This window comes from Gekko japonicus, unplaced genomic scaffold, assembly GCF_001447785.1.
Source record: "Gekko japonicus isolate JY-2015 unplaced genomic scaffold, Gekko_japonicus_V1.1 scaffold802, whole genome shotgun sequence".
Classification (NCBI taxonomy): domain Eukaryota; kingdom Metazoa; phylum Chordata; class Lepidosauria; order Squamata; family Gekkonidae; genus Gekko; species Gekko japonicus.
This window is the reverse complement of record NW_015175994.1, coordinates 495,517-511,793: the sequence shown is the minus strand read 5'-3', so window position 1 is coordinate 511,793 and position 16,277 is coordinate 495,517. Positions and strand designations below refer to the sequence as shown.

At 42.8% G+C, this 16,277-nt stretch overlaps 1 protein-coding gene across 1 annotated transcript in view; it reads right to left on the bottom strand.

Moving 5' to 3' along the window:
* ASXL3 (additional sex combs like 3, transcriptional regulator) overlaps positions 1-15,257 on the bottom strand; it is a 167,848-nt gene extending 152,591 nt beyond the window's left edge. The window contains 1 exon segment of the mRNA XM_015426393.1: positions 15,054-15,257. Coding sequence (XP_015281879.1) covers positions 15,054-15,257 — 204 coding nt within the window.
* Between the last annotated feature and the right edge of the window lie 1,020 nt (positions 15,258-16,277).

Genomic DNA, 16,277 nt, shown 5'->3' with positions numbered 1-16,277 from the left:
ACAAACCATAGAGTTTTGCCCAAAAACCAGAGCATCATGCATGACATCCCACCCACCCATGGAACAACACCCAAATCCCCCACCATGACAATGAGGGGACCTGGCAACCCTAGCCCAGATAGACTGTTATTGGATTGGAACAACAGTCCTCAGAAATAGAATCAATGTTCTAGGCCTAGAATGACAGACCCCAGAGTGGAATGACGGTCCCTGGGAGTAGAAGTGTTCTGGGTCTGGAATGAGAGGCCCCGGAGTACAATGATGGTCTCTGGGACCACATAAACTGCTCTGGGACTGTAATGGCAGCTCCCCCACCAGTGTTCCCTCTAAGCTGAGTTAGTGTGAGCTAGCTCACAGTTTTTTAGCCTCCAGCTCACACATTTTTGTCTTAGCTCAGGAAGGATGGCTCCAGAACAAACTAATTTATGCAGTAGCTGAATCACTCGCTCACAACTTGAATACCAGTAGCTCACAAAGTAGAAATTTTGCTCACAAGACTCCACAGCTTAGAGGGAACATTGCGCCCCCACCATGGAATGAAGGCCTTTAGGAATACAATCAGTGCTTTGGGACTGGAACAAAAACAAATTCCAGGTTTCTTATGGAAATTATGCCATCAGCTTCTTTCTATGGCTACTGAAGTACACATACATAACCTCTGCTACAAAACTTTTTTTAAGCATTTAAAAACTTTAATAATATATCCCCCCAAGAAAAAAATATAATATTTACATATCAGAGTCTTATATCTCTCAAAACGCCAGAAAGATTTTTAAAAGGTCTGGACAGTGATAAAAAATATGGATAATTTTAGAAAGAGATTTTGAGGTGTGCAACATCAATTTGAATCATTTCATACCACAATTTATATGCATTTTAAAATTGCAGGCATAAAACATTACAATGCAAAGCAAGTCAAATACAAAAACACCATTTTCCATGATGCCTGCAATACAACACTCACCAGCAGGGGGAAGAGCACAGGGAGGAAGGGAAGATCGCAATGCTACAGAACTTTTTGTCGTTATCTGATAAAGATACCAGCAGATGATTAACATGCCCAGAAGAGTCATGCCAGGTCAACTTCACATTAGAAGACTGCATGGTGTTCTGTTGCAGCAGCAGACAATGGTATCTAATGCAGCTTGCCTACCATCTGCCACCATCAAACGTCAAATGTATTTTGTTTGCAAACAGTGTGCATCAGAGATAATATTAAACCAGTTGTATTCAGCAATTAATGTTGTATCAGTAAATTTTCGGTTTTGAATCCTTCCTGTGAATGGTGGGTAAGAGTGTGTGTGTTGAAAGGTGGAAGTGAGAGGTGTCAAAGAGAAAACAGGAAGCAGAGAACTGTTCACCTGTGCCTGAGATACTAGGGAGCCAAAGAAAGTCAGAGTACTTGTCAAATGGGCAAATGGCCTGATGTGCTATAAAGAGATTCAGATTAGGGATGGGCACTAACCAGGAAAATGCAGTTTGGTCCCCAAACCAGGAGGCTCATTTACGAACCAAATAGTTTCATGGCCCTGCAAACACCATTGAAAGGGACCGCAGTCCGTTTAAATGGGGTTTAAAGAAAGCCTGAAAAACAGCTGAGCTGTGTTGGGCTGTATGGGACTGCAAAACAGCAGAAAAACAGCTATGTGGTGTTACCATCGTGAGGAGGTGCTCTCTGCTGTGCAGCTGTTTTGGGCTGTCTTTTGCAGGCTCTTTAAACTTTAAAAGGACTGCAAGCCAAAAAACAGTGGCCAGCAGAAAGCAGGGAGATCCCATGGGATGGGACTTCCCTTCCACCTTTCTGCTTGCCATGGTGAGCTCCAACCAGCAGAAGGGGGGGGGGTTGAAGTGCTCCCAGAAAGGCATTTCACTCCTTCCATTAAACTCTCCTTTCTGCTCCCCACGGCTTTTTGCTGGGATCAGAAAGCAGGGCCATTAAACCCGTTTTCTGCCTCCATGAAAAACGGTAGGGAGCTGAAAACAGGGTTTAAATGGCGCTGAGCCATTAAAACCAAACAGCTGAGTGGAGGGGACCTTGGGTCAGTCCTAAATTCTTTCAGAGCTGTTCTTGCAAGGACAGTTCTGGGAGTGCTCTCTCAGCCCCACGTACCTCACAGGGTGTCTGTTGTGGGGAGGGGAAGGGGAGGGGATTGTAAACCACTCTGAGACTCCTTCAGGTAGTGAAGGGTGGAGTATAAATCCAATATCTTCTTCTTGTGAAGAGCAGAAAGCAAAGGTAAACCCCTGCTTTCTACTCTTCACGAACCATCATGAGCCACCACAAATTGCACCAAAATTCATCCCAGTTCTTTAGTTCACAAACTTCAGTTTGCGAATCTTGAACAGACCAAAATTCTTGACAAACTTTAATTTATCAGTTGGTTTGCCCCATCCTTAATTTAGATATTAAAATCTTCATATAGGAAAGAACGCATCACCTAGAATACGGGATGGGATTTCTCACAGAGAGGCTGTAGGGTTGGTGCTGCTGGTCAGAAGTCAACATAGTGGGCAACGGTGCCCAGGGAGTTCAGATAGGGTGTGACACATAACAGAAATATGGAAAAGAGGAAGAAAGGAGACTTAGATGCTGTGGGGATCTAAGGAAGAAATGGAAAGGGGGGAGCACAAGATTTATACTTTTCAACCAAACAGAGTGAGGCTGACACCAACATCATGACTCTGGAATGAAACAGATAGGATTGCCACCCCCACCCCCATCAGGCCCCACCACCATCACTGATCAGCTGTCTAGTGGGTGACTTACCAGGAGGGAGGGAGGCCCAAGCTATGTCACCAACAATGTGGTGACATCACTTCTGGCATGCACCAGACGTGACATCATCATGTCAGTGACACTCTGGTATTTGGGCAAAAACTATGTTGGAATCCATTTTTACCATAGAGATTTTGCTCAAATACCAGAGTATTGCTACGACATTGCAGTGTGATGACATCAGTTCTGGTGCATGCCAGAAGTGATGTAGTCACATTGCCTGCAATGTCACTTGGACCTTCCTCCCACTCCTGGTAAGTCCCACCATCCCCCGCAGGTTGCCAGGAGGTCCCTGGCAACCCTAGAAACAGAACAGCTGACAAGCATGATAACTACTGAGGTAGAACTTATTCAGGGATAACACACAACCTCCAAAAATATTAATTAAAATATAAGATATTTCATTCCACTCTACGTTTTATGATTACAGTTGCAGAACATTTATTTTAACCTCAGGGACCATAATTCCACTTTGGGGGCTGTCATTACTGTCCCAGAACACTCATGCTATTCCCAGTAACCATCATTCCACTCTGGAGCCAAGCATTCCAGTTGCAGAACACTTCTGCTACTCCCAGGGACCAGCATTCCACTCTAGGGCCCGTCATTCCACTCCCAAAGCACTTATGTTACTCCCAGGGACCATCACTCCAGTCCCAGAGAATGGAATCTATTCCCAGGGACCGTCATTTCAGTATGGGGGCTGTCATTCCAGTCACAGAGCAGTCTATCTGGGCCCAGAGACCATAATTCAAAATCCATTCTGCATTTTCATTGCAACTTTTGCATGCTGTAGTGAATTTCAAAGAAGCCAGTGCAAGACAATTGGCATTGTTGGCCATCGGGCATTCCAGCATCTCCCATTGTGTCCAATGGGCCATCCTGTCATTCGTTTTAGTACATCCCCAATCCTCCTGTACTTTTCTGAAAGCAAGTCCCTTTGGATATTGTTGAACTCATAATACATTTCTGTGTACACATTACACATCTGTAGTAAGTACATCTTCCAGTGCTGCAATTCTGAGTGCTGCCATGCATCTTCAAGTTTTACAGAATCTGTTTTTCACTTGTATGTCTTGCTGATACATGTGGTATTGTATGCATTGGAACAACTAAGTACATGTAATTAACTATTAATCTGCCCAGCAGCCAAGTTCTTAATGTTATTCTATATTCATCCTGTGGTTGCCTATCCATTGTTGACAGGTGTGCTGTTTTCCATATACCACACCATAAATTTGCATGATGCAGCACTGCTCCAAACCACTCTCACATTCCACAGAGGAAATGTGGATACAAACAGAACTGACCATCAAATCAGTAGGCCAAGAAGACAATGGTTCCACATAAAGAGACAATGTATGTATTTCCCACATAATTCACAGCATGACTACAAAATATGAATATTAAATCCTACTTTTGAGTGCATGGGACTGACCACAGAAAAATACAAAGTAGCAGCTCTAACATTCAAAACCAAGAACAAAATCCATGCAAAACCTTTTATTAGGACCAGCCACAAAATAACCACAGTATAATAAATACTATTTTGAGACAGTTTGGTTGGTCCAGATAAAAGATATTACACTGATTTTGTTCTTGTTTATGGATTTTGCATGAGCCAAAATAGGTGTACAGCTAGATCTAAGATTGCCATACATCTTCCACAGTTAAAAAAATAAATAGGGCATTGCTGAGATCTGGCTCCTTTCTTTCTTTCTTTCTTTTTGCTCCCCAATGGGGATTTTTTATTGCATTTTTATTAAAACTACAAACTATAACAGAAATAAGGGAGGGGACTACATCTAAGGGATAAAGAAAAGATACCCACTACTGACTAAAAACCCAAGAGAGGAGACCTTCTAATCAGCTTAAATAAACATCTAGTCTTAGTCATATTAATCTCATTACAAACTGAGTCACATATTCTGTTAACTTTTTCCAAATCTTAAATTTAACTGATATAAGGAAATACCCCAAAGCATCTCAATTCAAAGTTTTTCAAAGGCACAATTCAGAGTCCTTCAGCCTTCACTTCTTCTTGTCCAGTCTCTTCCGCAACTTATAAGGACTTTTAGGAGCAGCTACCCCCTTCTCTGCCAGAGAGTCCTCTCCGGAAGAACCTGAGTCCAGCTTGCCACTGGACTTACTGTCCCCTTCTTTTTCTTCCTCCTCTGGCCCTCCCAACTGGACTCTTAGAAATTCTTTTGCTTTCAGAACAGAGTCAATCTTTTCTTTTTTATCCTTGATTTTGAAGGTGACGCATTCTGGAATTAGCCATCTGTATCCAATTGAATTTGTTTGAAGAAAAAGAACAAGGTCTTTATATTTCTTTCTCCGTTGTCTTATTTCAAATGGAATATCCTTCAGTACTCTGATAACACTCTCCCCAGCTCTCAGGGGTGCTCCAGATACTGCTTTCAGGATTGCATCCCTTACATGCCTCTTCGAGAATCTTACGACAATTTCCCCAGGCAGATTATTTTTCTTTATGTATACTGAATATAATCTATAGGCCACATCCATTTCGCTTAGCAAAAATTCCGCCTTCATTTCACTGATCATTTCCTTCAGATTCTCTCCCTTAGTCTCTGGCATGTCCTGAAAGCGAAGGATCATATTAGCCTTTTCCATTTGTAATTGTAGCAGCTACTCTTCTGTAGAAATTTGCTTCTTTTCCAGTTTTTGTACTTTCTTCTTCACCTTTTGGGTGGTGGCGTCCACTTCTTTCACCTTCTCAGTTGTTTGATTCATCATTTTCAACATCTCGCTTATCTGATTTTGTTGAGTGGTGATACACTGGGTCATTGATGTCATCTGCTCTTTGAAATTATTCATTTGGTCCAGCAGGTGGCGCATAGAGTCTGCCAAAGACTTTGCCAGCTCGTTGGCTACTTCCGGTTTTGGGCTCTCAGCTACTTTTGATTTCAAAAGTTTCTCTTTCTCCGTCCTCTTCCCCACCATCTTTTTCTCTTTGTTTGCTTTCACAGATTTTTTGAAAAGTCTCTGAATATGCGCTTAAATGCTCACACTCACCTTGGTAAGTACTCCTTAGCAGTTTTAACCGTTTATACTTCCGCTCCCCCCCTGTTCGCTCTAAAGTCTATGCGCTTGGGAGGCGTCCCTCCCCCGCTCGCCTTATCTTCTGTTCCGTGGGGTGGGGGTGGGGAGCTTCTTTTCTTTTTAATCAATGCTTAAACGACTCACGTTCATAATCGGTCCATGGACCTCGTTTACTCTCCATTTCTAATGCTCGATCTCCTGCGCTTGCCCCGGTCAGCGTCACTTAAGTCCATTCAGTCTCTCAGCATGAAGGATCGTCAGAGCAGAGAAGTGCCTCAATTCTCCGACATTATGCCGTCGAAGAGGCAACCTCTCAAAAGCTCCATGGCCAGGGTCCCTTCAGCCGGACCCCTGGGGGGGTAGTGAGCCTGCACACCCCCTCCTTCGGCTGGAGCGCAGCTTCACCCCCTGGAAGTCTGGGAGGTGAGTCAGCTAGCGTGCCGCCATCAACCAGTGTGACCACTCCTTTCTATTATGGAACATCTTAGGGTGATTTTATTTTGGGTTAAAAATGGCTGTTTGCAAGCAAATGATCTTTTATGAATAGTCATAGGAATGCATTGATTCTTCTGAATGGCCACATAAAAGACCTGCCCATTCAGAGGGTTATATGAAGCCAGTGGTTCTTAGGAAGTATCCCCAGATGTTCAAGGAAATGTCTTAATGTCAAGTCCAATCAATGTTCATTTTCCTTCTGAAAGACCACAGAAATATACTCCAAATTGTCACAAAAATGCCCTGGTTGCAGGGAGAGGAAGATTACTTTTAAGTGCTTAGGGAGTTCCTCAAAATTTCAAAATAAATGTTTTGATATGAAACCCACAAATTCTACAAATGATTGTGTCACCCTCTCAGTGGCAAAATTCATAGGTGCAGTAATCAAATATAAGAGAAATAATACTGAGTAAGGTCTTTTAAAATATTTTTGTTCTAATTTCTATTTAAGATGATGGCTGTATGAGCAGTACTAGATAGATAAAAGATAGAAACCCACAAATTCTTTTTCCTCTTGATGGCCATAAGAAACAAATGGGGGGACTCCAACATTATTTTTTAAAAAACTGGTTTTAGGAACAAAATGGGAGCTCTGTTAAGATCCTGGTGATGTTCCCAGTCACTCTAAACCCCAAGGGTATACATTTGTCAAAAGAATGATAATATTCTAACAATGTCCACTATCTTGAAATAACTGGTTGTACATGCCTTCTTCTTTGAATGGGACCATCTCTTATTTCAGTGTTCTTTCTTACTCAATTTAACTCTAACCCTCCCATTGCTATGTGGTTAATAGGCAATTACCTGAAGATATCTGAAGAAATGAGCAGTGACTCACGAAAGCTCATACTCTGCCCACAGATCTTGTTAATTTTTAAGGTGCTACTGGATTCTTGCTCTTTTCTGCTGCTACACACAGACAAACATGGCTACCCATCTTGATCTATCTCTTTGTTGTTGTTGTTGTTCAGTCGCACAGTCGAGTCCGACTCTTCGCAACCCCATGGACCAGACCACGCCAGGCCTTCCGGTCTTCTGCCGTCGTCTGAAGATCTATCTCTACTTTATAAGAAAATGTTTGAATAGGGTTGCATTTTTTCATGATAAGGAATAAGGAAGCAGTTTTTAATGTTTGTGATTTTTGTTTTTGCATGTTGTTCCAAAATTCTAAATAGATAATAATCAAGCATAGATGTTAGTTGAGCTTTGTGGCATTAGGTGATTTTTCAGGAAATCCACAATTTAAAAGGTGTAGAAGAAATACTCTCTAATTATGGATAAGTGCTTTTAGGATTGGAGCCTAGTAGCATGGAAGCACAATCTCCACTAACTTCAGTAGAGTACAACATTGTGAGAATTCTATGCTTTTTAAAAAACACTAGATTATGCATAGGATTGTAAGCACAGAGCAATGTGATTAGTGCCATGATTGGAATTTAAAATAGAATTATAATTAATAAGACTTGACCATTTAGACCTGACCAGCTCCATTTTTTTTGTAGCTTCTTCCACCCCTTGACATGCCAAGAGACGAAATTAAAGTGGTAAATTATTTTCTACCTATTATGGCTCTCTTCATGGAAGAAAGAGAACTGAGAATATGGCATTACTAGAAGAATAACCTGAAGGTGTAAATTTATTACTTAAGGATGCCAATTCTGCAGGAGTACAAAGGAGCAAGGCCCCTAGAATCTGTGAATTTGTGAAATGGATTATAATGAGATTCTGAGGCACTCAGTTTTTAATCAGTCGTCTAAATGATTAATCAGTAAAAGCAACCTATTTAATGAATTAAAAAGTCTTTATTAAGTCAGTAGCATAAATATGTTTTTATTGTTTTATTATTATGTTACATGGATAAAAGGGTAGAGTGCGCACACGAAAGTTTATACCCAGAATAAAACTTTGTTGGTCTTAAAGATGCCACTGGACTCAAACTTTGTTCTATAATCAGATACTGGCTGATTCTGCACTCATCTGTTCCCCCGAAGTTTGTCCACAGCCAATCTGACCATGCTTAACCAAAAATGTGACATGTTACACAAGGAACTTCAAGAAACTTTAGCAAAAATAGAGAAGATAACCAAGAAGCTGAGGAAAGTTGAACTTAAGTCCAAGGAGTTTGGACAAAGATTGGAGGTGGTGGAAAAGGATAAAATCTCTGAGAATCATCAACTGTTACTCTCCAAATGGAAAAATCAGCATATGTCCTGAGATTTCAGAACATTCTGGAGCAGAAAGGAGAGGACCTGAAGGAGATTTTAAGTAAGGAACTGGCCCCCGTGGTAGGCTTAACAATGGAAGTGTTACAAAGTGACATGGATATAATATACTGTACATATCCAGAATATATAAAGAAAAATAAGCTTCCCGCAGAAATATTTGTCAGATTCTCAAAAAAGTCAACAAAAGACTTGATTTTGAAAGCAACAAGCAGAAATGTTTTGAAAATCCAAGGAGAACAAGTCAAAACCTTAAAAGACATTCCATTTGAGATCAGAAAAAGAAGACAATACAGAGACTTGCCATTGTTTTTGCAAAAGCATAACACCCCTTACAGACGGAAGGCCTTATTTTCAACTTCAACAGGAAGAAAGAAAAAATTGACTCTGTTCTTAAAGCAAAAAAAAATTCTTGAGCAACAACAAGATAAAGATGGACCTGAGAAATTGGAGGACGATAAAGATGCAGAAAAAGAAGACAAAAACGAAGAAAGTTCTAAGAACTCCTTGATGGCTGAATCCTCAGACTCTGAAGCAAAATTAGGGGCTATGGCTCCTAAGCCTCCTAAAAATAAAAGGGAGTTTGAAAAGAAACGTAAAGGAAGAAAATAAGTATAATAATGTAACTCTGACTGTCTGATACCTATTATTAACCAGTAACTCTAAGCTAAGAAGCATACACTTTAGTCGAATCTGTGTTGGAATGCTCGCTTTATTTTTTACAATTTTATTGCAATAACTCTCATGTATTACCGTTTTGATATTAGGGAAACATCAACTAATTTAAAATATGTATTAATGATCTCTTGTTACTCGTAGTTTTAGGTTGTTCCCTTCCCCCTGACCCCATAGAGGTTTAGTTTAAAAAATGCAATAAAAAATCTTTAAAAAAAAAGATTCTCCAGTTCATAAGCTACAGTCAGCTATTAGTTCAGAAAGGACCACTGTGTGCATGCATACAGTTACTGCGGGCAACAATGGACAGACAGAAGGTCTGAAATCTGAAGCAGCATTCCTGTTGCTGTAAGGACAAATATGGCTTTAACTTCTGCAAGATTTCCTTTGTGTGTCCTATCCTAAACTTCTACAACCTATGTGCATTTGCCTTTAGTCTTCCTCTCATGATAATCCACCTAGTTTCTCCCTCCCCCCCTAATTTCCTGATAGGACAAAACTGTGACAGTTGTAAGAATACAGTCCAGGTAACATTTTTTTAATGCTAAATGTGTATTTGTCACTGTGTGAAACATCTCTGCAAAACAATATGACCCCTTTTAAAAATTAATTCATTGGTTAAATATCTGCATAATCACAATAAGTGTTTGTTGTATTAAGTGCTTTACATCAAGAAATATAGCACTATCCATGTAATGTTAGCCTTTCATTTTCAGAAACAGTGCAGTAAAATGTAAAGTGTTTGGGCTACAATCGTATGTTTTTAAAAGGAGAAAGTTAATCTAAGATTCTGGGATCACCTGATACAATTCCTTTTCTTAGGTCCTGAGGTTATCACAAGGACAAGAAGAAAAGCTGTAAGGCAGACTGCAAGACATTATATAACAAGTAATAAAGGTTTGTGGGCTGTAGGCTTTATAGGACAGTCATTTAGACAACTGGTCATTAGGTTACAATCGCCAATTAGAATACAAAGACTGTTCAGGGAAATGAAATAATTTTAATACATATTTAAAAGATAATATCATTTTATGGCCTTCCAGTTTTGTCCACTTATTTGGAATTTCAAAATTATTAAAAACATTTCATTACATTCAGCAATTATGCTATCATTATTTATGCTAAGGAAAAGTATATCAGTATTACTAGATATAGTCAGTAAAGAATAATTTACTTCATGGTTCATGTCTGCTTTGAATTTAGAAGACCAACTAGAACAGACAGAAAACATAGAAAATTGAGTACTTTACATAGACAATAATACTGTAAAAAATCTCTATTCTGAATGTTTTTGTTTCAATAAACAGTATAACTTATTATAGCTAAGACCACACTGCTAGCAAAACAAAATGAGCACAAGGACATAATGGAATTCTTTAAAACCCAAATCCTTAAAAACATTACATGGAAATAAGAATCAGATTCAATGACCAAACTCTTGTGAATGATGAATGAACACAGAATGATGCAAATCATGTGATTGCTTCACAATGTGCTCAACTCACAACTCAATCTATATTCAGCCATGCCTCCGTTTGCTGAAGGCAATGCAGCAAAATGAAGATTGAGTTGCAAGTTGGGTGCATGCCAAAGCAATGCAATTAGCAAACTCGTGTTCATTTCCTTCCTTATTTTATATTTTTTACTAAAACATAATGAAAGAAACAGGATCTATAATAAAAAATGCTGGTGCTTTCTTAGAATTCAGAATCACTGTGTATCTTTGACACTGCAAATAATATCCAATTTGTTACACTGGAGATTCCTCATGTTGGGAGTAATATTTCATGTAGAAAATAGATACTTTGACCTTTTTATCAAAGGCCAGATTTTAATAGCTTTCAAGAATCTTATCCTTTCAGTATATTCCTTCCATCTTTAATTGCTTCAGTATGTTTCAGAATGTGTTAACTGAAACTATGGAAAGCTGTGATTCAGAGAATCATGTATTTTATCCATCTACACTATTTACATTTCAAAGCCAGTTTCCTGATTTGGAGATGTGGGGGAGCAACTTACATGCTATTCTTTTGAAGAAATGATGTGTCAGTATACTATATATTCACATGACTGAAGTACACCCCCATCCCCCCACGCACACAAATAAAACCAGATAACTGTCTTTAAAAAAAAACCCCCAAGCCTCACATTCCTTTCCATCTTTCTTATGATCCAGTAGCTCTTTGATGTCCTGGAGTGTTTCTACCTATTTGTTTTTCAGCAGTTTGTAGGTTTGCCAGCTCTGGGTTAGGAAATACCTGGAGATTTGGGGGTGTGGAGCCTGAAGAAAGCGGGGTTTGAGGAGGGGAGGGACTTCAATGGTGTATAATGCCGTAGTGTCCACCTTCTAAAGCAGCCATTGTCTCTAGGTGAACTGGTTTCTGTCACCTGGAGATCAGTTGTAATCCCACCAACCACCTGGAAGTTGGCAGCTCTAGCAGCTTGCCCCAATTAACCCCCATATTGTTTTTTAAAGCTGCCCAACTTTTACACTCCCTGTCATTAGAAAATCTGTTCCTAAGGTGGCTCATGTCAGTAGTTTCAATTATCATATTAAAGGTAAAGGTAAAGGTTCCCTTGCTCGAAAGCCAGTCGAATCCGACTCTAGGGTTGCGGTGCTCATCTCCGTTTCAAAGCCGAAGAGCCAGCGCTGTCCAAAGACATTTCCGTGGTCATGTGGCTGGCATGACTAAAAACCAAGGCGCACGGAACGCTGTTACCATCCCACTGAAGTGGTACCTATTTATCTACTTGCAATTTCTTGCTTTCGAACTGCTAGGTTGGCAGGAGCTGGAACTAGAGACGGGAGCTCACTCCGTCATGCGGCACACTCGGGTCTCGAACTGCTGAACTACCGACCTTCCACAGCCCGCAGTTCAGCGTCTTAACCACTTGAGGCACTGCAGCTCCTGATCATATTAAACCCATAGTTTAAATGTTCATTGGCTCTCAGTTTCTGGGCACCACTCAAAGTAAGAGCTGACATATGGCCTTTAAAACCCTGAACAGACAGAACCTGAAGGACTCACAGGAATTTACCCAGAAGTTGAGATGCTATCTTTTGGGGTTGCTTCTGCCTCATATTTAAGTGGGCGACTGTTGGAGAGAGGTCTTTCTTTGTAGATGTGTCCAATAAATTTCTTTCTGAAGGCAGTAGAAATTATGCATCTTTATTTGTGGCACCAGAAAAATATAGTCCCCTTTTCTCATGCCCATGATGTTTAATTTTTTGTGTTGTTGGTTTTTGCTGGACACTTTAACTGCTCTGATGTTGAATTGTGGGTTTTTTCAACTACTGTTGTGTTGATGTACAGTCCATTATTACTAGTGAATACTGGTTTACAAACATCTAGTTCAGTAGTAAATCACAGAACCAGCTGTGCAAGTAGCCACTGTCTAAATGAGCCCAGTCTTGAGTCATTCCTATTGTATAGATAGATGACGCTGCAGTCATCTCTCAAGAGGTACCTAGATCAGTTTAAGATGAGGTTCAAGTATGCATATTGCAGCCAATATTAGATTAGTCTAAGAATATGTGACTGGCCCAAGGTCACTCAGCAAGCTTTTATTGACCTCCCTAGCAGGGCATGGAGGCCAAGGCCTTCTAGCACACTGGTATTCAGAAGTTTGCTGTCTCTGAATTTGGAGCTTCCCTTTACTCATCAGGATGAGCAGCCATTGAGTGACCTATTATCCATGAATCTGTCAAACCTCCTTTTAAAGCCATCCATATTCATGGCTATCTCTAGGTCTACTAGCAGTGAATTCCATAGTTTAATTACTTATTGAGTAAAGAATGGGGCAGTTGAAGGAAGTGCTTGATGATACAGTGAACCTTGTGGTTATAGCTGTACTTTGGGTGCAGTCCATTAAGTTCTTTGATGATCCTCATGAGAATCTTCACTCCATGAGGGAAGACACCTCCTTATTTGAAGGATACCAAATACAAGAGACTGCCTTTCTATAAAGTACTGAGACTGATGCATGTGGAAGTGATTTCAGCTCATACTTTGTTATGTACAGGATAACTTGAGATACTTAGTCTGGCCCGAGGCCAGCTTATATCCACATAGCAAACCACACCCCAAACACACACCCACAACCGTGATAGGCTATTTACAGTGTCCCCCAGTCCCATAGGTCCCTCCTTGTATCCTAGCCATCCGATAGGTGCGCACTAGAATCTGTTTGGGCTATTGTCTTTGGAAGCGAAGCTTGGACCCTTTGCATGGCCACGTGTTTGGCGTGACCACGTACGCAGTTTTGCTGGGTTCACAACACCCCTCCCCCCTTGGTCCAGGTTACCCTGACAGACATAATCCTTTAGATATGTGGGCCTCCTTCACTCCCTAGTGGAGCGGCGGATGTCCGGAGCCGGGGCTGGGGACTCAGGCACGGTTCCCGTTGGTTCCGGGGACAGGATCTCTGCCGCTGGGGCTGTCGCCTGGGTTAGTGTGCTACTGGGCTCCAGGTTACCAGTTGGTTCTGTGTTGCCACTCTCCTCCCCTCTGGGTAGAGCGCTTGTCCCTGGATTTGGAGGATCCATGGCCTCTGGTTCCAGGAGATAAGGGTCATCGTCTGCTGCATCTGGGGCCGTGGGTTGATCAATGTGTCACCTCCACAGCTGGCTGTCTTCACAGGAGACTTCATATGAGCAGGGCTCGGTCACCTGAACAACTCTCGTCAGAACCTGGGGGGACCTCGGCCATAGTTTTGGGCATACATTCCTCTGGAACGAACCCTCATGGGGCCTCCTTATCTTCTGAGCTTGCGCTGTGTTCTGGCATGTGGTCTGGATGGAGGCGGTCCAAATGGGTCATCAGGCAGCGGCCCATGAGTAGTTCCACAGGACCTTCAGGCCGGCTGCAGTGAAGCACTCAAGCACTGACCGGAGCCACTCAGCAAACGTTTCGGAGTCCGCGACCACAATCAAAATGTCATTGAAGAATGGCTGGACTCCTAGGATGCCTTTGAGAAGGCAATCCATCAAGTTTTGGAAGTTACCTGGCGCCACATTCACCCCAAATTGCAACCACCTCACTCTAAAAGCCCCCTGGTGTGTTACAATAGTTTGGGCCTCGGCAGTGGCATCATCCACCGGCAGCTGCTGAAAGGCCTGTGCCAAATCCAGCTTGCCAAAAACCCTTGCCCCAGCCAAGGAGGCCAACAGGTGACTGATCACCGGTACAGGGTACGCATGGTCTTGAGGTCCCTTGTTAATGGTACACTTATAATCGGCACAAATCCTGACATCCCCATTGGGCTTCACTGGCGTGACTATGGGGGTTTCCCAGCGGGCATGTGTCACTGGCTCCAACACTCCCTGCTCTACTAGGCGGTCCAGTTCAGCCTCTATCTTGGGCCACAAGGCTAACGGGGGCCACCTGGCCTTCATACGGATGGGCCGTACAGCAGGATTAAGTTCCAGAGGGACTGGGGTTCCGAAGTAGCAGCCAAGCGTACCATTGAAAACCCCTGAGAACTCCTCACAAACTGCATTAAAGTCTTTAGGTTGTACTGAGTTGACCCCCGTCACCGCAAAACCCAGGGGTCCAAACCACACAAGTCCCAGCAGGCTCTTGAGTTTCCCTTCCACCACCAGCAACTCTAAGGGGCCATCAAAGTCTCTGAATTGTACCCTGAATTTGCCCCAGCCCTTGATGGCCACGGTTTTTTTCTGAAAGTCCCGTAACGACAGACCCCATGGCTTTTTTAGGAGGGGCTCCCCCAGGGCAGAGTTTCTGTAATGTCGCTGCTGAGATTATGGAAAATGCAGAGCCTGTGTCCAGTTCCATGCGACAGGGGGACCCCTCTATTAATACCATAACATGCATCTTATTAGGGGCTTCGGGGGCAAATTCAGTACCTGGTGCTGGAGGTGGTTGACGGTCAGCGTGTGCAGGTCCAGGTCCTCCTGGTGAGTGGACATCTGCTTCCGGGCCCCTCGGGAACAGCAGGCGTAAGTGATGTGGCCCTGCTTCCTGCATGTTCAGCAGATGGTGTCGTGGAACCGGCACATCCGGCATTCGTGCGCCTCTCCGCAGCTAGCACACAGTGCTTGGCAGTTGACTTGTCGTGTTGTCTGGTCGCTCCTGATGATGTGTGCAGCTTCCTGCGGCTGGTCTGGCGAACAAGACTTCATCTTCATCCGAGTTGTTGGATGCCGCGGCCGGGAACACGTGTGTCAAAGATTAAGATGGCGGATGGTCACCTTCGAATGCGGTGGCCATCTAGAGGGCTCCCTCTAGCTTGAGGTCGGTGGTGGTGGAATTTGGCGACCCACAGGCCCCAGACGAATTGGGTCAGGATGTTTTCTTCCACCTTCGTAAACTCACAGTCCATCGCCTGTTGACGGAGTTCGGCCATGAAGGCGGAGGCCATTTCGCTGGGCTTCTGGATGCACACTTGGAAATCCATACGCTTGGCCATCATGGTAGGCTTCAGCACGTAGTACATCGTGAGGACCTCTACGATTTCATTGTATGTGTTCTCAGTTAGCTTCTTTGATGCCAGGAGGCCCTTGGCCAGGTGGATGGTGACCACCCCACATGTGCTGAGGAATAAGGCCCATTTCTTGCCTTCATCGGTGACATTGTGGTAGGAGAAGAAGCTGGTGAGCTGGTCTACCCACAATTCCCAAAACTCAGAGTGTGTGGGGTCAAAGACTTTGAGATGTCCTGGAGTGACAGCCATGACTCTCGAGCGAAGCGGGGAGTGGTGTCCTGGGGAGCGGTGCACTTTGCGGTGCTGCTTGGGAGCAATGTGGGACACGGCGGCAGCTTCCGCTGGATCGGTACTCGGTGCTGGATGAAGAGTCAGGCTCGCTCATCAAGATCCCATCCTCGTCGCCAGTATAAAGTACTGAGACTGATGCATGTAGAAGTGATTTCAGCTCATACTTTATTATGTACAGGATAACTTGAGATACTTAGTCTGGCCCGAGGCTAGCTTATATCCACATAGCATACCATACCTCAAACAAACACGCACAACTGAGATAGGCTATTTACAGTGTCCTCTGGTCCCATAGGTCCCTCCTTGGATCC